General features: G+C 39.1%; 1 protein-coding gene across 12 annotated transcripts in view; it reads right to left on the reverse strand.

Annotated features, from left to right (window-relative positions):
• DTNB (dystrobrevin beta) overlaps window positions 1–26,644 on the reverse strand; it is a 241,145-nt gene that overhangs the window by 83,845 nt on the left and 130,656 nt on the right. The window contains exon 10 of one of the 12 annotated variants that reach the window (XM_069582812.1): window positions 15,571–16,261. The exons of the other annotated variants lie outside the window; for them this stretch is intronic. Coding sequence (XP_069438913.1) covers window positions 16,255–16,261 — 7 coding nt within the window. The 3' untranslated portion in view covers window positions 15,571–16,254. Of the gene's footprint in view, window positions 1–15,570; window positions 16,262–26,644 lie in introns of those variants that run through there. 12 annotated transcript variants of the gene reach the window in all.

Genomic DNA, 26,644 nt, shown 5'->3' on the forward strand with positions numbered 1-26,644 from the left:
ACACAGGAATCATCAGGGAAGCTTTTTGCGCTGAGATACTCAAGCTGTACCTTCAGTTTAGTGAATCTGAATCTTCAGGGGCAAGAGGATTCTTTCTAATGCACACCCCCATTAAAAAACCATTTATGTGAAGAGGTTCGGAAGGTGAAAGGAATGGAAGCTGGGACCTCAATGAAGAGGTTATGGCAACTGTCCAGATCAGTGATTACCAGGGTGGACACTGGGAGTTAAGACGGGGAAGAGACAGAGAGAAAACACTGTGGAGGTAATATAGATAAGATGTGGCGACAGATTAAGTGCCTGTGGTCAGTGAGTAAAGAGTAACTGAGATTTACCTTGACTACTGGGTGGATAGTGGTAATATATCCAAACTAGGGATCACAAGAGTAGGAAACAGGATTTGGTATTGGACTGGTAGGGGTAGAGAGAACGAGCAGGAAGGTAAAGATGAATAGATTTCAGTGGTGAAGTTGTTGACTCTGAAGTGGCATTGATAAGTATAGGTAAATGATATCTTACCTGTATCTTGCAAGCAGTCAGAAACAGGAGAATGGAACCCATGTGAAAATGTCAAGTTTGAAAACATTTGAGCATCATCATTTAAACTGTAGCTGTTCATTTGAGTACTCTGATCATTATAAAGGTACATTTTATTTTTTTAGGTGGAGCAGGATAAGTCTGGGGAAATATCCAGTAATAGGGGGGCTTAGATAACAAGTATAGAGCTTCTGGTTACTGGTTAGACAAAACTCCTACTAGAAAGTAAAAATTTAACTTACTGTATAAGTCAGTTTTATGTTACTTCTCCTATGACCAGACCACTCCAATTCATTCTGGTGGATACTGTGAAATGTAGACTAGCTTGAAATTAAAATTACCACAGAATCTCTCATAAGATTTTTAAAACCAGGAATAGATGAAGAATAGCTCATCATGCCTTTAAAATCTTCCAGGACAAATTATATATAACTGTGTATTTCTTTCTTTCATTTATCAAATATTTGTTGTGTCTCTACAAAGTGGTAGGTACTGTGCCAACTGCTGAGGATAAAAATTAAAAGGACAGAAACTTAAGTCTTATGAAGAATAAAAATACAGAAAAAATAATTACAATATAATGCAGTAAGTATTTAATAAAAGTAAGAAAAACTGCAACATGCTATGGGGAAATACTGAGATCAGTTCACCTCATAAAGAAAAATAAAATTTCAGTGTACTAAAGAATTAAGTATAAATGTTTATATAAAGCAGAGGCACACCTACAGGTCTATGGATAGAGAGGATTTTCTAAGTTCAAAAGCAATGAAAAAATTAGGAAGAAAAAGATGGATGAATTCTAATAATCTAAAAAGTCATTTGGGGAACTATTTCAACAAATGTGACAGAACAAGAATTAACAGCCTTAACATACAAGGGATTCATACAAACTGATAAGAAAAACTGTTAAGACTTCAATCAGACAAATGGTCAAAGTGAAAACACACCATTTAAAAGAAGAAACACATATAACAATATAATACTTTAATTATGAAAAGCAAAGAAATTTGCTAACATCGCAGACCATTTTCCCTTATAAAAAAGATTTTTAAAATTTAAGGTAATCTTAAAGCTAGAGAGGATTTTATGACAAGGCCCTTAACTGACTATTTTAGGCAAGAGTAAAAGTATAAAATTAAGCAAAATTTCTATAAAGTAATTTGACAATATGCCCATCAAAGATCTTTTAAAAAGTTCAAACATTTTGACTCCTAATTCCCTTTCTAGGAATATATTCCAAGGAATTAATCAGAAATATAAAGATAATTTTACATTTAAAAATATTTAGGAAAATACTTATAACAGAATAATTCTGGAAGAAATCTAAAGTATTCAAATATGAGGGAAAGGAAAAGTAAACTATGGTATATCAATAAATATAGTATATTATGCTAGCATTAAAAAATAATCCTTATGAAGAGCCTTCCAATTACAAGAGAAATAGCTTATCATGTAAGAGGTACAAAGAAGGGTAACATAACTATTATATTAGCTAACCATTATTGAATGTTTGATATGCATCTATTAGACAGTGGTTAGGACTTTAAAACATCGTTTTATCTTTACAATAATCCTATAAAATAAAATTATTTATACATATACACACCTGGTCTTAGCTAAATAATATGTGTAAAGCAAAATATTTGAAGGAAATATGTCAAAATGTTAAGGAAAGTAGAATTATGGGCATTATTTTTCTTGCCTATTTATACTTTCCTGTCCTCCAGTTTTTCAAGTTTAATTTTTTTCTGATTTTCAGAGAAAAACATGCTTAATATTTTAAAAATATATATTTAAAAAAATAGAAAGAAAACTTACTATACTGACTCAAGTTTTCTAAAGTGAGGTTGTACTGTTTCTGTTATCACTAAGAAAGCAAACTGCAAAGGCAAGTCTTTTACAAACCCAGAGAGAACTTTGAGACTGTTAGTAGAAAAAAGACCTGTTAAATGGTTTGAGTTGATCCAAACTTCCACACCTCCCCCAACATTCCTACCACCACATTCCCAAAAAAGCAAGGAAAGAAAACATTTTAGATCCATCTATATTACCTCCTCTACTAAACTGCAGGAAATGTACATGGTTTTTTATCACTGTATTACGAGCACCTGGCATACTATGAGACACAGATTAGGCTTGCAGGAAATATTTGATCATGAGTCAGCATGACGTCGTGTGCAGTGTGTAAGAAGTAACCTTTCTGTTATATTTAGCTGTGGTGAGACTCTTCTCCGAGAATGGAATAATGACATTTTTAGCTGTTATATTTGGTAGGTATGCTTGTAGCTATAGCACACTTTCATCTGTGATTTCGTAATGGGATCAACACAGTGGAGAGTGCCTTTCATAACAATAGTAATACTGAGTGCTTCATACATGCCAGATTCAGTTCTAACATTCCCCATGGATTTGCTCATAGAAACCTCACAACCACCAAGGAGGCAGATCCTATTATTACCTTTATTTTATGGATGGAGACAGTGAGGCACAGAGAGAAGTAATGCACCTGAGGTCACAGCCCAATCAGGCGGCAGAAGCCGGGTCTTGAACCAAGGCGGCATGGCTCTTGGGTCTGTCTTCTGAATCATTACGGTGCAGTGGCTTTACTACCCTTGCTCTAGTTTTAGGAAAACTTATGACTGTTTGGCCTACAAATTAAAAGCAACAGCATGGGGACCTCCTGTGGTCCAGTGGTTAAGACTCTGTGTGCTCAGTGCAGGGGGCCCTAGTTCAATCCCTGGTCGGAGAACTAGATCCTACATGCTGCAACTAAGAGCGCATACCCAGCTAAAAAGATCTCAAGGGCTGCAACAAAGATCAAAGATGCCACGTGTTGCAGTTAAGACCCGGTGCAGTCAAACAATCAAATAAATAAAAGTAAATATATGTATATAAAATAAAACCAATAGCATGATGTTAGATCATAGCTCTTGTAAAGTCGCTTCTATAGGAAAGATAAAATGATAATAGTCCTAGGGTATGGTTTTGGGTGATTTATTCTTTCCCCTTAGAACTCTGTATTACAAATGCTTCTATTTGGTTGCATTTTTAGCCATCTCTAGGCTGTTCCAGTGTTCTTGCCTTGAGAATCCCAGGGACGGGGGAGCCTGGCGGGCTGTCATCTATGGGGTTGCAAAGGGTCGGACACGACTGAAGCGACTTAGCAGCAGCAGCAGCAGGCTGTTCCAAGGAAGACTAGGTAAACTCATATGAACGGTTTCCTTCAAAAACATATCTCTAATTTATTAAAATGACTTTCAAATCTAACCTTAATTTCAAAGATCTTTTGGAATCTTCGTCTCAGCCTAACAAAATAAATTCATTTAGTGAAGAAATTACTTATTATATCAGCCAGACTACTGATTAAAAACAAAACAAAAAAACCCCAAAAAACTAATACCTGGCTTCAGACCAAAACTGAATGTGATTACTTGCTTTTATTTTCTAAGTTGACTGAGATTCAGGGGTAAACAATTTCTGGATAATACTCTCTAACCAAGGATGTGAAAGCACAATACTATCACTTAAGCACAATTTCTACTTAAAAAAGGGGTATGTGGGTTTCCCAGGTGGCACTAGTGGTAAAGAACCCACTTGCCAATGCAGGAGACGTAAGCGACTGCAGCTTCATCTCTGGGTCAGGAAGATCCCCTGGAGGAGGACATAGCAACCCACTCCAGTCCTTGGAGAATCCCAAGGACAGCGGAGCCTGGTAGGCTATAGTCTATGGGGTCACAAAGAGTTGGATAGGACTGAAGTGACTTAACGTGCACACGGGAAGGGGTACATGAAGAAAGCTAAGTCTGAAGCCTGCAAGGACGAGTGACACCTTGGGTACCTGTCATTTTCTGTAGGCCCTCTGGTGTACCTCTTCTGTAGGAAGTCACCCAGACAGACAGATACTTATCCCTGCACTATACTTTTAAAAGCATTTGCTCATTATCTTGCTCTTCCTCCCGGAATATTCTTTAATTGCAGAGGTTTAAAGTCACAGTCTTGCAATTCTCTTTGTCTTAACAGTCAACTGCCAACCATGCATGTGGGGAATTTTACCAGATTTTTTGGTCTGTTCATTGCTGTTACTGTGCAAGGAAAAAAGATTTTATTGTGCTATAAATAAAATAATATGTTTTCATTTACTTGATTACTTTTTTGTATCTCCCACAACAATGCTTTACATAGGTACTCAACCATTTTTAGTTAAGTACATTTAATCACTTATTATAATTTTTGTAGCCAGCTATTTTGCCCTCAACCCTGGATACTTGTGCTGTTTTTGAAATTATCTTTCTTACTCACTTTAATCATACTTTTCTCATCTTTAAAAGTTTATGTAGCAGATTCCACCATAAATGAAGACAAATTCAAAATCCACACTGTAAACTTCTTCATTCTTTTCTCCATCAAATTACACTTCCCTCCACCTCTTTCAACCAAGTTTATTGGGATCTAGTTCCCTGAGCAGGGTTTGAACCCAGACTTCCTACATTTGGACTGCGGTGTCTTTGCCACTGGACCATGAGGGAAGTCCTCTTTCTCACTTTTTAAATGAGAGAAATGGCTCCTGAAATTTCAGTATCTCCATAAAACCCTTCTGATTACTACAAACTCCGTTTAAATAAACAAAGGTCACATCAGTACACAAACAAAAATCCATGGCTAATTCCGTGGTGCGATTCATGGGGTCGCAAAGAGTCGGACACGACTGAGGGACTGAACTGAACTGAACTGAACTGAATTGATGCCTAGCAATATTAGGGGTTTTGAGAAAAAAACAAAAGCAAGTAAACACTGTCCCTGCCCATAAGAAGTTTATATTCCAATTAGTCTTCATACTAAGTGAAGTCGCTCAGTTGTGTCCAACTCTTTGCAATCCCATGGACTGTAGTCTACCAGGCTTCTCTGTCCATGGGATCTTCCAGGCAAGAATAATGGAGTGTGTTGCCATTTCCTTCTCCAGGGGATCTTCCTGAGCCAGGGATTGAACCTAGGTCTCCTGCATTGCAGGCAGATGCTTTATCCTCTGAGCTACCAGGGATGTCTTCATACTAGTCTTCACAATAATAGACATTTATATTTTAGTTTAACATATTACAATTTTTAGGTCAAATCTAACTTGATAATCATTCACAATAAGAAAATGTGTAAAATAATTTATAACAAGATTACAATGTAATTATTTTAAATAATTAACCACAGACCAGGACAGCAAAAGAATATTAAAAATCTCACAAAGGGGGGTTCCCTGGCAGTCCAGTCAGTCCAGTAGTTAGGACTCTGTACTCTCAGTGCTGAGGGTGGGCAGTTCAATCCCTGCTTGGGGAAATAAGATCCTGGAAGCTATGAGGCATGGTCAAAAAAATAGCAAAAAAAAAATTAATAATTCAGAAAAGGTTATTGAATACACTTATTTAAAAAAAATACCATGAAGTTAACAGTTGCAAGATTTGCTGTATATTTTGCATATATTTCCTCTCAGAACACCACAGAGGGTTGGGAGGGAAGGGGTGATGCACTATGAACATTTACTAAGTATGAGCATTAGCACTGATCTAGGTCCTCAGATACATTATTGGAATTCATGCTACTTTTCATGACGGTATTCTTATTTTAAAAATAAAAAGAGAAAGGTTAATGAGGGTAATTAACATGCTTAAGGTCGCAAAACTATGAAATGAGAGTACCAGCACTGGAACCCAGTTTTACCTGGTTCTAATTGCCACCGCAAAGAGTCGGACACGACTGAGCGACTGAACTGAATGCCACCAAACAGATTAATCCACAGATTCACCATCCTAACCCAGGCATCTCTCTACTGCCCACATGGATTTTTCAGATTAGAGTTCTCAGTCAGTCAGTCAGTCAGTTCAGTCGCTCAGTCGTGTCCAACTCTGCGACCCCATGAATCGCAGCACGCCAGGCCTCCCTGTCCATCACCATCTCCCGGAGTTCACTCAGACCCACATCCATCGAGTCAGTGATGCCATCCAGCCATCTCATCCTCTGTCGTCCCCTTCTCCTCCTGCCCCCAATCCCTCCCACCATCAGAGTCTTTTCCAGTGAGTCAACTCTTCCCATGAGGTGGCCAAAGTACTGGAGTTTCAGCTTTAGCATCCTTCCTTCCAAAGAAATCCCAGGGTTGATCTCCTTCAGAATGGACTGGTTGGATCTCCTTGCAGTCCAAGGGACTCTCAAGAGTCTTCTCCAACACCACAGTTCAAAAGCATCAATTCTTTGGCGCTCAGCTTTCTTCACAGTCCAACTCTCACATCCATACATGACCACCACTCAGGGAAGAATAAATCCCCTCTGTTACTCTCTCTAAAAGCACCCTGCCTTGAGACAATGGTTATGACAAGTGCAGATCATTTTTACCTCCTTAAATAGTGTGATATTTTGGTCTTTATTTATGTCTATGTACCAGACCAACTGGGCTTCCCTGATGGCTCAGCAATAAAGAATCCACCTACAACACAGGAGATGTGGGTTCAATCCCTGGGTCGGGAAGATCCGCTGGAGGAGGAAATGGCAGAGCTAGAACAAGATTCTTGGCTCCCTTTGGGTATTCTTGCCTGAAAAAATCCCATGGACAGAGGAGCTTGGTGGGCTACTGTCCAAAGGTTCACAAAGTCAGACACTTCAACTGAGTACACGCACACCAGACCAACCGTCTCCTTTACTCCACTAGGTTCCAGGGTTATCCGCCAAAGCAAAGAGGTTAAAGAAGCCAATGGAACTTCCTTTGGGAAAACTACTAGACAAAAACCATATGATACTATAAGCATAGCATAGATATTATGTTACATATCTACAGTGAGGATTCTCTGACTTCTAGGGAAGTACATTTTACTTTATTGGTTATTGACAATTAATTAACCAAAAGAAAAGACTTAAAATTTCCAAAATCAACTTCTAAGCTGAACACACTGCAACTAATCCATTCATGTCAAAAAGACCTAGCAATAGACACACATGCCTCCATTCCTATATCTGGCAGTTCAACATAGCCATTTGTGGTGTAAGACTTAGAATGAAGTATTTCTCAGGAAAGAAAGGTTCACCACAAACACATTCTTATACAGAATTTTCACCACTAGACAGCATGCTAGGTATCTTGAGAGATGCCCAGAGGAAGCCAAGTATCTTGTTCTAGCTCTGGGAAAGGATAGAATTGTAACATGAAGCAATAGTTAGCAATCAATTGCTTAGCTTAATATGATTATACTGAAAAAGTAGGCAAAAGGTGTTAGAAATGAGATAATTAAATCATCGAGACTGTAGCCCACTGGGCTCCTCTGTACATGAAATTCTCCAGGCAAGAATACTGGAGTGGGTTGCCATTCCCTTCTTCCAGGGATCTTCCTGACCCAGGGATCGAACCCAGGTCTACTGCATTGCAGGCAGATTCTTTACCATCTGAGCCACTAGAGAAGCCTCAGAAAAATACTGTTTTATTTAAAAATCTTTCCACAATGAATCTCTGAATCTTTCCTTCTTTGTTCTCCTTGTTCATTAAACTTAGAGAGGAAGTCGGCTGTACTTTTTAGATGTCAACTCCTGTATTTCTAGAAAGATGAGAAAAGAAGACAACTTAAATACTTAAACAAGTTACTGTTCACAGAGAGGTCAATGAAATGCACGATGCAATCTCATTTCCTGACCCGTTCATATGCTCATTACTGAAACCTGTTTTTAAAAATGGAAACATACATATTATGGAAGAAAGGCTGACTCTTAACATATTTTTGCAATTAACCAGGTGAGGAAAGATACAATGGATTTCCCTTCTCTAAAATAACTGGTTGGGAAGTTCCAGAGGCTCTAGCATCCTGCCTAAAATAAACAAAATCATTATCAGCCCAGCAGCTCAAGTAGCAAAAACATAAAGGCAAGGAAAAGCTATCAAACCTTTACGTTCTGTAGCAAACGCTTCTTCTTTCTCTATGGATCTGGCATCTAATGCATTGCACTGCTGTTGTCTCTAAGGAAACAGAACAATCACATGACAAAGAATCTTCTCTACAAGGTAGTTTATCCCACAGAGCATTTCGGGAAAAGGCAGGTACAAGAGAACAATTCATTAGAAGTCGAGCACATGTCTGCACTCTGTCAGCAAGTCCTTTAAGCAGCTGAACACAGCCTGTTAGAGGAAGGCAGATGCAGTGCAAGAGTAGGCACCAGTCCTTAGATGCTTCAACATGAAATACACCCTCCTGTAACAGCATCCAAGTTCTGCTGCAAACCAGTGACCTAGTTAACACAGCCGACGATTCCATTCTGATGGGGATATTAAGGAGCACCCCCCTACCTCTTTTCTTAAGGCCTCTCCTAATTGCCAACTGCTTGATAAGAAAGTAGCTGGCAGTACTGTGTCTGCCAAGCCATCTAGGTAGCTAGCAATTGGGAGGTAGGGAGAACTACTGCTGCTAAGTCACTTCAGTCGTGTCCGACTCTGTGTGACCTCATAGACGGCAGCCCACCAGGCTCCCCTGTCCCTGGGATTCTCCAGGCAAGAACACTGGAGTGGGTTGCCATTTCCTAGGGAGAACTAGCAAGGCTTAATTTTGTTCTGTTTTGTTGAAGAGGAGTTCATGGAAACATAAGCAGAAAGAAAAAAAAAAAAAAGGCAGAACCACGGTGTCTACCTACCCCTGAGATCCAAAGAGCTCCTTACTTCACAAAGGCGTATCATCAGAGGGCAGCTAAAAGAGAAGGGCTAAACAGTGGGCTGTCAGGGACACCTCTAGCAGGGCGCTCACGTGATGAGCATGTCCCTGACACTCACGGTCATCCTGCAGCCTCTTTTTCTACTTCATCTACTCAACAGCTCATAAATCTATCTGTTCCTGGTCTCCATCTCCACTGGCATCATCACCTTTCAGCATGCATTTGGTTAGTGTAACTCAAATATTGTAAAGGTTTTCCTATTAGTTCATCAGTGTCCAGAGAACTTTTAAGCTGTTGCTCATTGGATTTCTCATGGTTAAAATTACTTCCCCAAGCATAGCTCTCATACCATTCGGCCACAGATCATCAAGCCTCTACGGGTCTCCCAAGTTAGGACAAATATCTTCCTCTCTATACTCACTACCCAGACACTACAGCCCAAGTCTCCTAACCCATCTTCATTTTCATGACTTCCCTAAACTTCCTAGGTGTTCTGGACAAATATGCTACTTCATTCAAACACAGGCCCTGAACTTTTCTGCCACAATAAAACAAAAGCAAGACAAAACTGTAAAAGATACACAAGGATTTACACTAAAAACAGAGTAAGCCAGCATGAAAGCCAGACTAACAACCTAGGTGCCTGGGCTCTAGAGAACAGGCTCTGTGGCACGTGGGATCTTCCCAGGTCAGGAGTCAAACCCGTGTCTAATGCATTGGCAGGTGGATTCTTTACCACTGAGCCACCAGGGAAGCCTTCAATGTTGTTCTAAAAAAACTGAAAACCCCTTTTCTGATTACAAAATTTAAAAGAGAAGCCTCTTCTGTACTCACTCATAGTATCCTGTAGAGTCCTTGTCGCAGTTCGCAATTACTCTTCAGCCTTTACTTTTTGTCTGGCCTCAACTCAAGAGGCTGTAAACTTCCTGAGAGCTGGGCTCACAGGGTTTATTCCACCTCTGTGTTCACACTGCATACCTAACATATGACTGGCACATAGTGGATGAAAGAAAGAAAGCGAAAGTGAAGTTGCACAGTCGCATCTGACTCTTTGCGACCCCATGGACTGTAGCCCACCAGGCTCCTCCATCCATGGGGTTTTCCAGGCAAGAATACTGGAGTGGGGTGCCATTTCTTTCTCCAGGAGATCTTTCCAATCCACGGATCAAACCTGGGTCTCCTGCATTGTAGGCAGATGCTTTACTGTCTGAGGCACCAGCGAAGTCATAGTGGTCAACATTTTTCAATAATGAACTTATTTTTATGATTTTATGATTCTCTTTTTCATTCCAATCTACTTGAAACAATGTGTTAGCTAAATCCAAAAGTACAAATTGGTGAAAGGCTCACCTGAACTGAATTCAAATGGAAAAGATGTCCAGCTAAGGAAGTCAAAGAAGGATAGTTAACAGGCGATTTGGGATGGTAAAAATTCTTGAGTGGGAGGAGTAATGATGAGTAAATAATGTTCTCAGGCATTTACCTGGGTATAGGAAAACAGGAGTCTTTCTCATATGTACTAAATGCATCAGATGAACTCTGCCTGTTAAATCAGCCTTGGTATTTAATTTCTGGGCCAAGAGAATCTGAAGGTAATTTTAAATGCCCTAATACATTAGGGAGTTTGCCAGGGGAATAAAGAACCACACGCCACTCATTAAATGTGTATCAAAGTCTCTGCTGAAAAGGCCATACAGAGACCTTTGGAGACAGTGCTATGACAGTGAATTATAAAGCAGCTGAAGGTGTAGCCTAGGGATTTCTGGTTCAAATTGGTAGACGGAGCACATGTTTGGAGTTCATCCTTCTGTACCAAAGAAAAATGAGTTAAAGATAGAAAAGTTAATTGATGCATGCATAGCTAGAATCAAAATTTTTTTTAAAAGGGAAACTTTCCTTAAATCTAAAAAAAAAAAAGAAGACACATTACCCAAGGAAGAAAATAAACAAGAAGCCACTGTGGTGAGCAAGGCTGTGCTAAACTGCCACCAGCCACACACAGGACTGCAGGCCACCTCTGAGGAGGCTGGAGGAACTTAATCAAAACCTGCTCACACACTGCACACCCCACAAAAAAACAGACAAAACAGAGCATCTAAAAAAGGTCTTTAAATGAGTATGTTTAATATCCTCATTTTTAAAAATGAAAATCGTAATTACTGAGATTTAAAAAAAAATGCACAGATAGGCTGAACATAAGCCTGAACACAGCTAAAGGCTGACAGTACCTTTTTTTTCAAGTCAAGAAAGACGAGAGCTGAACTTTTCTGGTGGTGCAGTGGTAAAGAATTCACTTGCCAATGTACGGGACATCGGTTTGTTTCCTGGTCTGGGAAGATTCCACATGCTGTGGGGTAACTAAGCCTGTGTGCTGCAACTACTGATCCCGTGGTGCCCTAGAGTCCAGGCTCTGCAACAAGAGAAGCCACAGCTCCTCAACTAGAGAGCAGACCCTGCTCACTGCAACTAGAAAAGCCCATGCACAGCAGCGAAGACCCAGTGCAGCCAAAAACAAATACACTAAAAAAAAAAAGAAGAAAGAAACATGAGACCTAAATCCGGTTTTAAAGTCTGCACTCTGAGTTCCAGAGAGACCAGAGGGAATGGAGGAGAGGCAACAGTCTCTAACACAGAAAATGGCCGAGAATTTTTCAGACTCAAAGAAAGACATGAGCCTCTAGAGAGTAAGAATTCTCTGAGTAGTAAAACAAATAGAAATAAACTTCTTTAAAAAGGTTTTATCCAGGTAAATTACAGTGAAACTTCAGATTACCCATGTCACTTAAAAAAAAACTGTAAAAGTGACTAGAGAAATATGAGAGATTCAACAAAAAGCAAGGAGAGTCAGACTGCGATCAAAACTGGTTACAAGACAATAGAGGAATGATATCTTCAAAGGATGAAGGGAAAACATTCCTCGGCTAGATTTTTAAACCCAATTATCATTCAATAGTGAAGGTGTGCCACAATAACTAGACAAGAAAAAGAAATAAAAAGATCTGAACTGTAAAAGAAGAAGTAAAACTATCTCTATTTGCAGATGACATGATCTCATATATAGAAAACCTTAAAGAATTTACCCCCCAAAACACTATTCAGTTCAGTTCAGTTCAGTTCAGTCGCTCAGTCGTGTCCAACTCTTTGTGACCCCATGAACCGCAGCACGCCAGGCCTCCCTGTCCATCACCAACTCCCGGAGTTTACCCAAACTCATGTCCACTGAGTTGGTGATGTCATCCAACTGTCTCATCGTCTGTTGTCCCCTTCTCCTCATGCCCTCAATCTTTCCCAGCATCAGGGTCTTTTCAAATGCGTTGGCTCTTCACATCAGGTGGCCAAAGTATTGGAGTTTCAGCTTCAACATCAGTCCTTCCAATGAACACCCAGGACTGATCTCCTTTAGGATGGACTGGTTGGATCTCCTTGCAGTCCAAGAGACTCTCAAGAGTCTTCTCCAACACCACAGTTCAAAAGCATAAATTCTTCTGTGCTCAGCTTTCTTTATAGTCCTACTCTCACATCCATACATGACTACTGGAAAAACCATAGCCTTGATTAGAAGGACCTTTGTGGACAAAGTAATGTCTCTGTTTTTTAATATGCTATCTAGGTTGGTCATAACTCCCTTCTAAGGTGTAAGCATCTTTTAATTTCATGGCTGCAATCACCATCTGCAGTGATTCTGGAGCCCAAAAAGTAAAGTCAGCCACTGTTTCCCATCTATTTGCCATGAAGTGATGATGGAACTTAGCTGATGTGACGGTTTATTAGCTCTCTTTCTCTAAAGCAACTATTAGAGCTAATAAACCAGCTCTAAGGAAAGTCAATATAAAAAGTCAGTTCTATTTCTATATACTAGCAGTGAACAATCTGAAAATGAAACCAAGAAAAGAATTTCACTAATAATAGCTTGCAAAAGAATAAAATACTCAGGAATAAATTTAATCAAAGAAATGCAAAACCTATACATTGAAAACTATAAAACATCACTGAAAGAAATTAAAGAAGATGGAAAAACATTCCAAGTTCCTAGACTGGAAGACTTAACGCTGTGAAGATAGTACTTTTACCCAAACTGATTGACAGAGTCAACACAATCCCTATCAAAACCACAGCTCTCTTTTTTGTAGAAATGGACAAGTTGTGGCTCAGCTGGTAAAGAACCTGCCTGCCAAAGCAGAAGAGGCAAGAGATGCAGGTTTGATCTCTGGGTCAAGAAGATCCCTCGCAGAAGGAAATGGCAACTCGCTCCAGTGTTCTTGACTGAGAAAATTCCATGGACAGAGGAGCCTGGGGGGCTACAGTCCATGGGTCACAAAGAGTCGAACACAACTGAGTACGCGCGTGTGCACACACGGGTTCACACAGAAACACAAGAAAGAATAGCCAAAATAGTCTTCCAAAAGAACAAAAGTTGCAGGATACATACTTGCGAATTTCAAACTTACTACAAACCTTTTTCAAAGTAGATCAGTTTATGTTTGAAGGTTCAGAGATATGGATAAATTATCCATTACTCTCTCCAATTACACAGAAATATCTGACATTACTGGTTTCGAAAAAGTTTCTAGGTTTAAACACTCTGTAAGGATTAAACAACAGACCATGAAGGTTTCTTAGGCAGCTTTCTAACTGGTATCTCTGTCAACACCATGAGCTCCACTTCACATCCCACACTTCTGTGTGCATGGTTTGCTAGAATCCCTAAAGGAGAAGTACAGTTGATAATGGTACTCTTACAGTTTCTCTACTCAAGGTCTTCACTGTTTCTTCTCTGAAAGTCAAAGTGAAAGGGAAGTTGCTCAGTCATGTCAGATTCTTTGCGACTCCATGGACTGTAGCCTACCAGGCTCCTCCATCTATGGGATTTTCCAGGCAAAAGTACTGGAGGGAGCTGCCATTTCCTTCTCCAGAGGATCTTCCCAACCCAGGGATCGAACCCAGGTCTCCTGCATTGCAGACAGACACTTTACCATCTGAGCCACCAGGGAAGCCTTTCTCCTCTGTTCCCATACAAATGTTGGGGAAAATGACGAATATATGTAGTCACAGGAAGCTAAAGGATGTTATTTTAGACAGGGAGCTGAAAGTAACTTTGATGATGTGTTATAAGGGGTCGAGAGTATTTTTCATTTCAAAGATGTTAAGTTTTTGGACCCACCAGTACTTTTTCACTTGTAACTTACTGCAGGGCACCCAGAGCAACAAGACATCTGACTTGATCCATTTAAAGGTTTGCATGTTCAAGCTAGTTTTGGAGATCCTCCTTGGAAAAAGATCACCTTACATATGGGATTGCTTTTCCTGTTTTTAAAAGAGAAAAATATCAAAAGCTTACTGCGGCTTCTCCTACTTTCCTATTTCTCGCCCTCTTCCACTGCCACTTTTAACATTTTAAGATCACAATAAATTACAAATATAACTTTGCTTCATTTTGATGACTCAATTTCATCCAAACTCTTTAAATACATCTCTGACATCAGTGTTTTCATCATCAGTAAAGGTTCTCTGAGTCATCACACAAATACTCCAGAATACATCACAGTCATTCTGTCCCAAGTGTTTATAAATAACTTCTCTGTGTCTAATGTTCTCAATGGAAAATGTACAAGCTTCTCCCATAATATTAAGCCAGCTGGCATTTCATCTATAATCACCACTTAGTACATTTTTACTTTTAAATTAAATTTAATCTTTTCTACACACATAATTAATAAGCTTGATCTAATGGGAATATGGGGGAGCACGGCACTCAGTACTAACCTTAGAATCTTTTTTAAGCACACAGAGGATGTTTAGAAAAACTATTCAGATGTCTACATGAAATAACTCTACCTGAGGATCAATATCATACAGGATACCACCTCTGACCAAAACTCGATAATATCAGAAAGCATCAAAATATATTCCCCAAAGTCTCATGTACTTGGAAATGTTTTTTTAAAGAATTTTTAAAAAATCAATTAACTGAATCATCTAAAGAAGTAAGAAACTTGTAACAGGGTTTGACCCTTACATGTTTTTTCTTCTCTATTGGAAAGAAGGGAGAGTGGGAAGGGAGGGAGGGAGGGAAGGAAAAGATATTAAAAAACAAACAAACAAAAAACAACCAACAAACTCATGAATGTCCTCAAGACTTAGATAAACTGCCAATCTGACATCCTTATTTGGTGTCACAGAAACCTCAACACGTCCAAATGGAGCTCTCATTCTATTCAAACTTGTTCACCTATAGGTATCCCCATGTCCAGCCCTCCAATCATTCAGGCCAAATTGACTTCTCTCTTCCTCTTATACCCCACATCCAATGTGTCAGCAACAATTGTATCCCTACATGTTCTATCAGTTCTAGATTTAAAGACTGAGTTCAGACAGATAACATCAATGGTAGTTTAATCAGTTTCTCAAAATGAAGACACTAAATATTCATTTCAAAATAATCTATGGAGAAGCTCTTAACAAGATGTTTTTCTTGTAATAAACTGGACACAGGAAATGAGTGAAAAATAACAGCTGGGCTTATACAAAATTAAACATGAGGTGGTGACAGCTTGGAAGAAATGGCTAAAGAAAATAAAGAAGTCACTTACATTCCAAAAAGAATTCTACTAAAAAAGTGAAAAACCAATGACAAAGAATCTTCAATACAAATTAACAGAATATTTTCTTAAATTCAGGTTTGGAGACAATGTATTCAATTTTACCCTTAAAATGATCCCATTAAATTATCTAAAAAGAAAAAATCAGTGAGACAAAAAGAGAACAGTTTTTTTTTTTTTTACTTTTTTTTGCTTTATATTTTGCTGTACTGTCCTGGAAGCAAGAACATTGAGTACAATGTTTAAGTGGTAAGTGTAGACACATCTGTCTTATTTTTTATATCAATGAGCAAAGCATTCAGACATTTGCCATTCAGACATTGCCATTAAGGACAACGTTATCGTAGGTCTTTCCTAGAAGTCATTCATGGTGAAGATGTTTTCTTTTATTCTTCATTTTCGGAAAATTCTTATCAGGAATGAACGATGGATTTTCTCCAGTGCTTTTTCTTCACTTCCTGAAATGATTATATAATTTTAAATGATATTAATCTGAATTATATTGATTGCTCTTTGAAGATTAAATCAGCTGGCAGTCCTAGATAAACTCCACTTGATCATGTTGTATTTATCTATGACTGCATTTGCTTCATTAAAATTGTGCTCAGGACTTAAATATGTAATAATGACATATAGACAGTGGTTTTCTTTTCCTGTAATATTTTTGTCTAGTTATAGAATCAGGCAGTGATGATCTCAATGAGTTGAGAAGTAGTCTCTCTTTTTCATTTCTAAGAATTTGTGTAGAGCTGGTGTTTCTTCTTAAAACTTTGGTATAATTCACCAGTGAAGTGATACAGACCTGGAGTTTTCTTTGAAGGATGGTTTGTTAATGATCAATTCTATAAAACATACGGGGTTATGAAGGTTGAATGAAATTTGGTAGTTTTTGTCTTCAGAAAATTTTTCCATTGCATCTAAGCTGTTGAATTTCTTTATATAGTGATGAAGGAAATATTATGGATATCTTTTAATTATGTAGAATCTGTAATGAGGCCACCTCTCTCATTCTTTTTTTCTTTTTTTTACGTTTATTTATTTTTTATTGAAGGGTAATTCCTTTACAGAATTTTGCTGTTCTCTGTCAAACCTCAACATGAATCAGCCATGCTGCTGCTGCTGCTAAGTCACTTCAGTCGTGCCCGACTCTGTGTAACCCCATAGACGGCAGCCCACCAGGCTCCCCCGTCCCTGGAATTCTCCAGGCAAGAACACTGGAGTGGGTTGCCATGTCCTTCTCCAATGCATGAAAGCGAAAAGTGAAAGTGAAGTCGCTCAGTCGTGTCCGACTCTTAGCAACCCCATGGACTGCAGCCTACTAGGCTCCTCCGTCCATGGGATTTGCCAGGCAAGAGTACTGGAGTGGGTTGCCATTGCCTTCTCTGTGAAACAGTCATAGGTATACATACATTCCCCCCTTTTTGAATATGAATCAGCCATAGGTATACATATATCCTCTCCCTTTTGAAACTCCCTCCCATCTCCCTCCCCATCCCACCCCTCTAGGTTGATACAGAGCCTCTGTTTGAGTTCCCTGAGCCATACAGCAAATCCCCGTTGGCTATCTATTTTACATACGGTAATGTAAGTTTCCACGTTACTCTTTCCATACATCTCACCCTCTCCTCCCCCTCCCCATGTCCATAAGCCTATTCTCTATGTCTGTTTCTCCACTGCTACCCTGTAAATAAATTCTTTAGTACCATTTTTCTAGATTCCGTATATATGCATATAAAATACGGTATTTATCTTTCTCTTTCTGACTCACTTCACTCTCTATAATAGGTTCTAGGTTCATTACCTCATTAGAACTGATTCAAATGCATTCCTTTTTATGGCTAAGTAATATTCCATTGTGTATATGTACCACAACTTCTTTATCCATTCATTTGTTGATGGACATCTAGATTGCTTCTATGTTCTAGCTATGTAAAGTGCTGCAATGAACAATGGGATACATGTTTCTCTTTCAATTTTGGTTTCCTCAAGGGCTTCCCCGCTGGCTCAGAGGTCTGCCTGGAATGAGGGAGACCCGGGTTCGATCCCTGGGTTGGGAAGATCCCCTGGAGAAGGAAATGGCAACTCACTCCAGTACTCTTGCCTGGAGAATCCCATGGAGGGAGGAGCCTGGTAGGCTACTAGTCCATGGGGTCACAAAGAGCTGGACACGACTGGGCGACTTCACTTTCCTTTATCTTTCAAGGTATATGCCTAGGAGTGGGACTGCTGGGTCACATGGTGGTTTTATTCCTAGTATTTTAAGGAATCTCCATACTGTCTTCCATAGTGGCTGTATCAATTTACATTCCACCAACAGTGTATGCGCGTTCCTCTTCTCCACCCTCTCTGCAGCATTTATTGTTTGTAGACATTTTGATGAGGGTTAAAAGAAAGGTCCTTTTAACCAAAGAGAACATGTCTTTAACCTTATCTTGATCTCTAAGATTATTTTAAGTGGTAAAATAAGAACCTGTCTCCAAAAGCTAATAAAAAATTATAGATTTTTACAATCTGAGTAAACTTTAATTGCCTTCCAAAGTTTCAGTAAGATCTTATCAAAGTCATGTCAGATAAACAAGTAAGGTCTGACAATGTGACTCTGAATCAGAGACAGACAAGAAACTTCTCAAATTTAACCTAATTTAATTTTAATTTACAACTGGGCCCTGTACTCCAAAAGCACAACACATCAGTAGAGTCAGTGCCCCCAACACTGGAGTATGCCAGGTACTAAGGGTATACAATCCTAGACCTTAAGAAGTTGATGGTGTAAAGGAGGTGTTTATGATCTTCAAGAAATCCAGGTTCAATTCATACTCGAGAAATCTTTAAAGGAGAGAGCACTTTACCATGTGCCCAAATGACTAATAAAATGACAAAAGCTGGAAATTTCCTGGAGGTCCAGTGGTTAAGACTCTGTGATTCCAATGCACGGGTTCAACACTTGGTTGGGAAACTAAGATAGCCCAAAAGATAGAAAACAAAGAAGCAAAACAAAATTACACACACACAAAACAAGAGCTAAAAGACCCTAATTTAGCCTGGAGAAGGAAATGGCAACCCACTCCAGTATTCTTGCCTGGGAAATCCCATGGACAGAGGAGCCTGGTGGGCCACGGTCCAGAGGGTCACAAAGAGACAGACACAACTTAGTGACTAAACTATTACCATGTCATATACCTGGAACTAATATTGTAAATCAACTATACCTCAATAAAAGATCATGTTAAAAGAAAAAGGATTTAAGTAAGGAAAGAAGAGATTCATATGAGTTAGCTGCCTCTGTGGTTCAAAGGTTTCATGAATGGAGCAGAATTCAAGTTTGGCCCATAGATATACAAAGTGTGGAAAGTTTGGAAGGGGCAAGAAGGGCATTCAGGAAAAGGGGTTATTGGGCTAGGACATCCTGAGCCAGCTCAGAGATATGGGAAGAGATAAAAATTTTAAACAGTAGGAAAGAGGCCTACTTCCCTTGTGGCTTGGGAAGGAGGCCTGGCCAAGGTGGAGGTTTTATCCTGCATAATTCAGCAGTAGAAGATAAGATTCAAAAGTAAGGTGGGTCCCGATTACACAGAGCCTTGAATTCCAGCTTGAGGAGTGCCGCCTTAAATCTATAGGCAGTGGAGTTTCGTAGATTTTAAAATACGGAAGTAATATGACAAAGGCATATTTGAGAAGATTGATTTATCAACTGTACACAGAGTTGAGGTTTACGGAGAATGGTAAAGGGCTAATTTAATAGGTGCTAAACACAGGCAGTAGTCAAAAGTGGACAAGACCTATAAAGGACCTAAGAAACATTCAAATTATCCTAAACTGCAAGCAGATCACAGTATATACATTCTATTAAGAAATTCAACTCAGGGAAATAAACTTCTGAGGCTCAAACTCTGCAAGAAATTATGCTACAAGTGTACCCCAGGTTTAGCTAGGGGAGACATGAATCTCAAAGAAAAGCAGATTTCCCCAGTATTAATAAGAATTATTACTTTTCAAGGATCTCTTAGTAATCATAATGAATTGGAGGATCATGGATTCCAACCCCAAAATGTTGATATTATTAGCTCTAGCTCCGTTAAAAACACAAGAAAAAGACCTGCCTCATCCTCACATACTGATATAATTTTTTGTATAGCCTGAATGCTTCATGAGATCACTGCTATTAGTAAGTTGTGAGCTTATACACATGCATTTGTTCATTCCACAATTATCTACTTAAGGTCTGCTATTTGCCAGGCCCATTCTATACCCTTAGATATGGCAGGAAACAAAATAAAGCTTTTGTTTTCAAAGGGCTTACCATCTAATGGAGTATAGATTATAAACAAATACAAAAATGTATAACGTCACATAACAGTGTCACGAGGAAACCAGAACGAGGCCACGGGAGAGAGTGATGGTGGTGCTACTGTAGAGATAGTCAGGATGAGTCTCTCTGAGGAACTCACATCTAAGGAGAGATCTGAATTAAGTAAAGGAATGAGACGTGTGAACATCAGGACGAGGAGCATTCTGGGCAAACAAGACAGCAGCTGCAAAGTACGGCAGGCTCATACGTGGCATTTTCAAGGAACAACAAAACCCGAGTAAGAAGAAAGTACAGAGCCCAACGGGAAAGTGGTTGGAAATCAAGTCAAGGAGGCTGCCAGAAGCCAGAGCTTATGGGACCTTGTAGACCACTGGACAGACTTTGGCTTTTAAGTGTCATGGGAAGTCACTGAAGAGACAAGGACAAACAAACAAGAACTGGGTTACATTATGCAAAGTAAAAGTGAAAGTCACTCAGTCATGTCCAACTCTTTGTGACCCCATGGACTATACACATACAGCCCATGGGATTCTTTAGGCCACAATAAAGGAGTGGGTAGCCTTCCCCTTCTCCAGGGGATCTTCCCAACCCAGGGATCAAACCCAGGTCTCCTGCATTGTAGGTGGATTCTTTACCAGCTGAGCCACAAGGGAAGCCCACATTATAGAACAGATATAATCAGAAACCAACTCATAGATTCTTAGAGTTCTGAATTTTATTTACAAACATCTAACACCCTTTCAGAAACAGGTGATTTGCACTAAACATTTATACAAAAAACTCATATCTTAAAAAAACAATCTCAAAAGGATTTTTCATTAACATTAGCATTAAATCAGGAGGTGAAAGTGAACTGAACCAAAGGGACCATACCTATGGTTGTGGGCACTGTTAAGGATTTGTTGAACACATAAAGTAAGTGTGTTCTGGACAAGATTAGCCACTCAAAAGCAAACACAGAAGAGAACAACAACAACAAAAAAAACAAAAAACCTACCAGCCAACAAATAAAAGGTCTAGGGAGAAAGGGGTGAGTGTGGGGAGAAGGGAAACAGAGGAAGAAAACCGATCGACAGATTTAATGGACTCCCAAACAAAACCTCAGCAGGATTTTTGGTTAAAAATGACAGCTGTATCCTGAAATTTAAAAGGATCTACAATTGCAGAGACATTACTTTGCCAACAAAGGTCCACCTAGTCAAGGCTATGGTTTTTCCAGTGGTCATGTATGGATGTGAGAGTTGGACTGTGAAGAAAGCTGGGCACCGAAGAATGGATGCTTTTGAACTGTGGTGTTGGAGAAGACTCTTGAGAGTCCCTTGGACTGCAAGGAGGTCCAACGGTCCATCCTAAAGGAGATCACTCCTGGGTGTTCTTTGGAAGGCCTGATGCTAAAGCTGAAACTCCAATACTTTGGCCACCTCATGTGAAAAGTTGACTCATCTGAAAAGACCCTGATGCTAGAAGGGATTGGGGGCAGGAGGAGAAGGGGACGACAGAGGATGAGATGGCTGGATGGCATCACCAACTCGATGGACATGAGTTTGAGTGAACTCCGGGAGCTGGTGATGGACAGGGAGGCCTGGCGTGTTGTGATTCATGGGGTCACAAGGAGTGGGACATGACTGAGCAACTGAGCTGAACTGAACTGAAACTATAAAACTTCTAGATGAAAACATATGAGAAAATCATTGTGTTCCTGGGTTAGGCAAAGGTTTCCTAGATATGACAGAAGAATAATCCATAAAAGAAAAAAATTGATAAAGTGACCTCCTTTAAAATGAAAATGTTTGCTTTTCAAAAGATTGTTAAGGAAATGAAAAGATAAGACAGACTGGAAAAAATTACCTGCAGATTACCTATCTGACAGAGAACTTGTGTCCAGTATATATAAGGAACTCTGGTTATTTATCTATTTTAATTCAAGTTACACTTATTTGCCGGGGACAGTTTGAATAATGAGTAAACTACAGTGCCAGTGAAGTTGCTCAGTCGTGTCCGACTCTTTGCGATCCCATGGACTATAGCCTCCCAGGCTCCTCCATCCATGGAATTTTCCAGGCAAGAGTACTGGAATGGTTTGCCAGTTCCTTCTCCAAGGAACTCTGAAAACTCCTAAGAAGACAACAAACCAGCCAGTTATTAAATGAGTGAGAGAAACTGTCACAGACCGGAGGGGCCTAAGGAGGCATGGGGAATAAATGTAATGGCACCCTGGATGGAAACCGGGAACAGAAAAAGGTCACTAGGAAAAAAAAGACTAACGAAATCCCAATAAAGCATGGAATTCAATTAATAATGATAATAGTAATATATATTGGTTCATTTGTAAAATGCTAACAGGAATTGTGCCCAGGGTATATGGTAACTCGTCCTACCTTAGCTACATTTCTGTAAATCGAAAACTACCCTAAAAAAAGATTATTTAAATAATCCTTTTAAATGCTGAAAGATATAAATAGATAATTATAGAAAGAAAATATATGAACAGTTTATTAGTACATGAAAAGGTGTTCAACATCATTAGTCATTGGGGAAATGCAAATTAAAACCACAATAAGGTACCACAACTCACTGCCTAGGATGGCTATAAATTCAAAAGATTGACAATCTACCCAGTGCACTGGTAAGACTGTGGAAACACTGGAGCTCTCAGATATGCTGGTGGGACTGTAACAGGTACAGTCACTTTCAAAAACAGTTCAGCAGTTTCTTAAAATGTTAAACATATGCTTACCCTGCATGACCCAGCCATTGTACTCCTAGGTATCTACCCAAGAGACATATGAAAACATATGTCCACACAAAGACACAGATGTTCAGAGCAGGATTATTCATAAGAGTCAAAAACTGTAAATGAGCCAAGCACCCATCAACAGGTGAAAGGATAAATGAAACATGGTATATTCATAATATAATGGAGTATTTCAGTTTATACTGAAAATGTGTAAACACTGATACTTGCTACAATATTGATAAGCCTCAAAAATATTATGTTAAGTGAAAGAAACCAGAGATAGAAAACTACACATGATTCTGTTCATATAAAATTTCTAGAAAAGGCAAAACTGTATAAACAGGAAGTATATCAGTGGCTACCTTGGGGCTACAGGTGGCAGCTGGGATTGACTACAAACGGGTGTAAGGAAACTTTTTCAGATTATGAAAATGTTCTAAAACTGGATGGTGGTGGTGGGTGCAAAACTCTATTCATTTACTAAAAATCATTTAACTGTCACAGTGGGTGACTTTCATGACATGTAAATTATACCTCAATAAAATTGTTAAAAAAAATCAAATCAAAACCACAATATTCTATTACCTCATACCCATTAGGCTAACTTAAAAAAAAAAAAAAACTACCCCCAAAAATAAGCAGTGTGGATGAGGATGTGGAGAAATTGGAACCCTCATACTTTGCTCACGGGATTGTAAAATGGTGCAGCTACTATGGAAAACAGTATGGACAGATTCCTCAAAAATTAAACACAGAATTACCATATCATCTAGCAATCCCACCTCTGGATATATAACCCAAAGAACTGAAAGCAGGGTCTCAAAGACATATTTATACACCCATCTTCATGGCGTTAATCAGAACAGCCAAAAGGTAGAAGAAACCCAAATATCTGTTGGCAAAGGAATGAACAAACAAAATTTGGTATATATGCACAATGGAACAGTATTCAGCCTTAAAAAGGAAGGAAATCCTGACACATGTTACAACATGGATGAACCATGAGGACGTCACGCTATATGAAATAAGACAGTCACATAAAGGCAGATAGTGTATGATTCTACTTCTATGAGGTACCCAGATATCTAAGGTACTCAGATTCACAGGAACCAGAGGCTCTTGATGAAAGAGGAGTTGATGTTTAATGGATATGTTGTTTCAGATTTGCAAGTCGAGAAAGTTCTGGAGATCTGCTTCACAATAATGTAAATGTAGTTAACAGTACTGAGTCATGCACTGAAAAGTGGTTAAGATGGTAAATTTTATGTCACCTATATTTTACCATAATGAAAAAAAGAAAACTGATGGATTGTACTTGGGCAATGTTAGAGTTTAAAAACAGAGGATTTTATGGCAGTACAGTGGTAAACAGAGTGAGAAAAATCCCAAGGGATGGGTGAAACTGAGCAGGTCAAAGTCACAACCACTTATAAGTGATTATCCTCGTAGGATTAAACCTTGAGTATTGTTGTATTAAATAAAGCTATTTCTCCTTACTGCATCATAGTCAATCGCCACATTTGCTATTCATGTGACCATGCCTGTCTATCACACACATACAGGAAGTACACATATATACTCACATGTGTGGGTTTGTGAGTATATGCAAGACCTTCCGTCCCCAAAACACACACACACACACACACACTGAGGCTCAGGCAAACACTTTATCCTATTTCCGGGACTAACTTACATGACACGTGACCCTTGGTACCAATGCTCTCTGTGCTGCCTATTTCTTCTCTGAAGAGAGATACTTCCAGGGCCAGCGACCCAAAGCCCAGAAGAGAAAGATAACCTGGGACATTTAGCCTGAAATGGAGCCAAACAGACAACACCAAAACCAGAAATGAGCGAAGCTCAAGGGGCAGAGAGAATCTGGTGTTCCTCAGCTGCTTGGCTTTCAAACTCATCCCAGCAAAATGCAAGACAGAATTAGTGTCAGATGAGCTGTGACCTGAGAACCATAGGCGCCTTCACATTCTAGGCTATCTAAATCAAATAAAACCCAGCTTTTTCTTTTCTGAAAAGGTCAAAGTAGAGAGACCTGAAATTTTAGGTGTCTGATGGCCCACTTTGGAGCAGATTACATCACCATGCCTAGATTTTTTTCCAAACCATTACAGCAAAATGCAAGACAATTAATACCAGATGAACTATGATCTAAGAGCCAAAATATAAGACTTGCATGTTGGAAACAGCTCAAAATTATAACCTTCCAAATAGGTTCAGCCTCAGGAGACGAAGATACCCAGAATGATCTGATGATATTCAAGTGAACAGAACATCAGATTCACCTAGGAATCTATAAAGCATCCTCTTGCCAGGATGCTTTTCCTCAAATAAGACTCTCCCAGCACCAAGCACAGAGCACCACTCACAATTCACATTCAGCAAATACTTGTGGAAGAAAGTGATTTCAATCTAGATCAATTTATCAATATCATAAATTCTACAGCTTATTTTGGAATATAGCAAAGGCAGTTAATAACTCTCATTGAAAAAAACCAAATTTGGCTCATAAAAAAAGTTGTAAACACTGAAGCATTTGGTTCGGCACAGGACAGTTAGCCAGAAGCACCCCTGTCACAAAAGTCATTTCAATTCCAAATTCATCCATCATTGTAAAAGAAGTGTCAGAAATATGTGCTTAAAACTACACAACATAAATAAGAAGTTAGACTTGGTTTTTTTCATAGGGTTACAGATAGTCTTATATTATCCCTGGTCTGGTGAATTTGTACTAATCTACTTAAAGTCACTAAGAATAAGAACAAAACTGGCAGAACTCTCACATTATACTAAAATGTTTGCAAACACTGAAAGCACCAGATGTTTGATGCATAGTTGTCTAAACTTCAAAAAAAAACCAAAAAATGGCAACAAAAAAATAAGCTATGACCGGTATATGAATACAAGGATAGATTCAATATAAGAACAGACTATGTATAGAAAATAAACATCAGAGGACAGGCTTGATTAAACCAAGGTAATGTTCGTATAGATAGTCTAAGTCACTATTAAACAGAAGAGGGGTTAAAATAGGAATTAAGAGCCATAGTGAAGTGTTATTTTAATTAAAATCTAGCAGTTTTTTTAATTGTCTAGGTTAGTTTCATTTTCATGGGGTGTGGAGAAAATTGGTTGGTTTAGCTGTTCTAAACCTGCTACATATTTATATATATATAGATAGCAAGAAACAGTAAAAAGGTAGACTGGTTTCTAGGTAACAAACTTTATTCAAATGCTTTAACAGAAGACGTTACCAAATTAACCTTTACACTTGGGTGGGAAAAAAAAACCTGGACCATCAAACCAAAGAATATAATGAGCCTGCAGAAAAAAAGAAAAACAAGAAGCACAAACTGCCCTAAATTTGCAGTTTTTATCAACTCTTCTTTAAGAGTAGCAGTTGGCAATTTTTTTCTGTGCAGAGCCAGATAAAAGGTATTGTTAGGCTTGAGGGTCATCCGATTTCAGTCACAGAGACTCAGTTTTGTCACTGTAGCCTGAAAGCAGCCATAGACGATTCGTAAATGAATTAATTAGTGGGCTTCCCTGGTGGCTCAGTATAAAGAATCTGCCTGCCAATCCAGAAGGCGCAGGAGACATGGGTTCGACCCCTGGGTCAGGAGGATCCCTTGGAGAAGGAAATGGCAGCCCACTCCAGTATTCTTGCTTGGGAAATGTATGGACAGAGGAGCCTGGAGGGCTACAGTTCATGGGGTTGAAAAGAGTTGGACATGATTTAATGACTAAACAACAACAACAAAATGAATTAGCATGGCTGTGTCC

Source organism: Ovis canadensis, chromosome 3 (genome assembly GCF_042477335.2).
Source record: "Ovis canadensis isolate MfBH-ARS-UI-01 breed Bighorn chromosome 3, ARS-UI_OviCan_v2, whole genome shotgun sequence".
Lineage (NCBI taxonomy): Eukaryota > Metazoa > Chordata > Mammalia > Artiodactyla > Bovidae > Ovis > Ovis canadensis.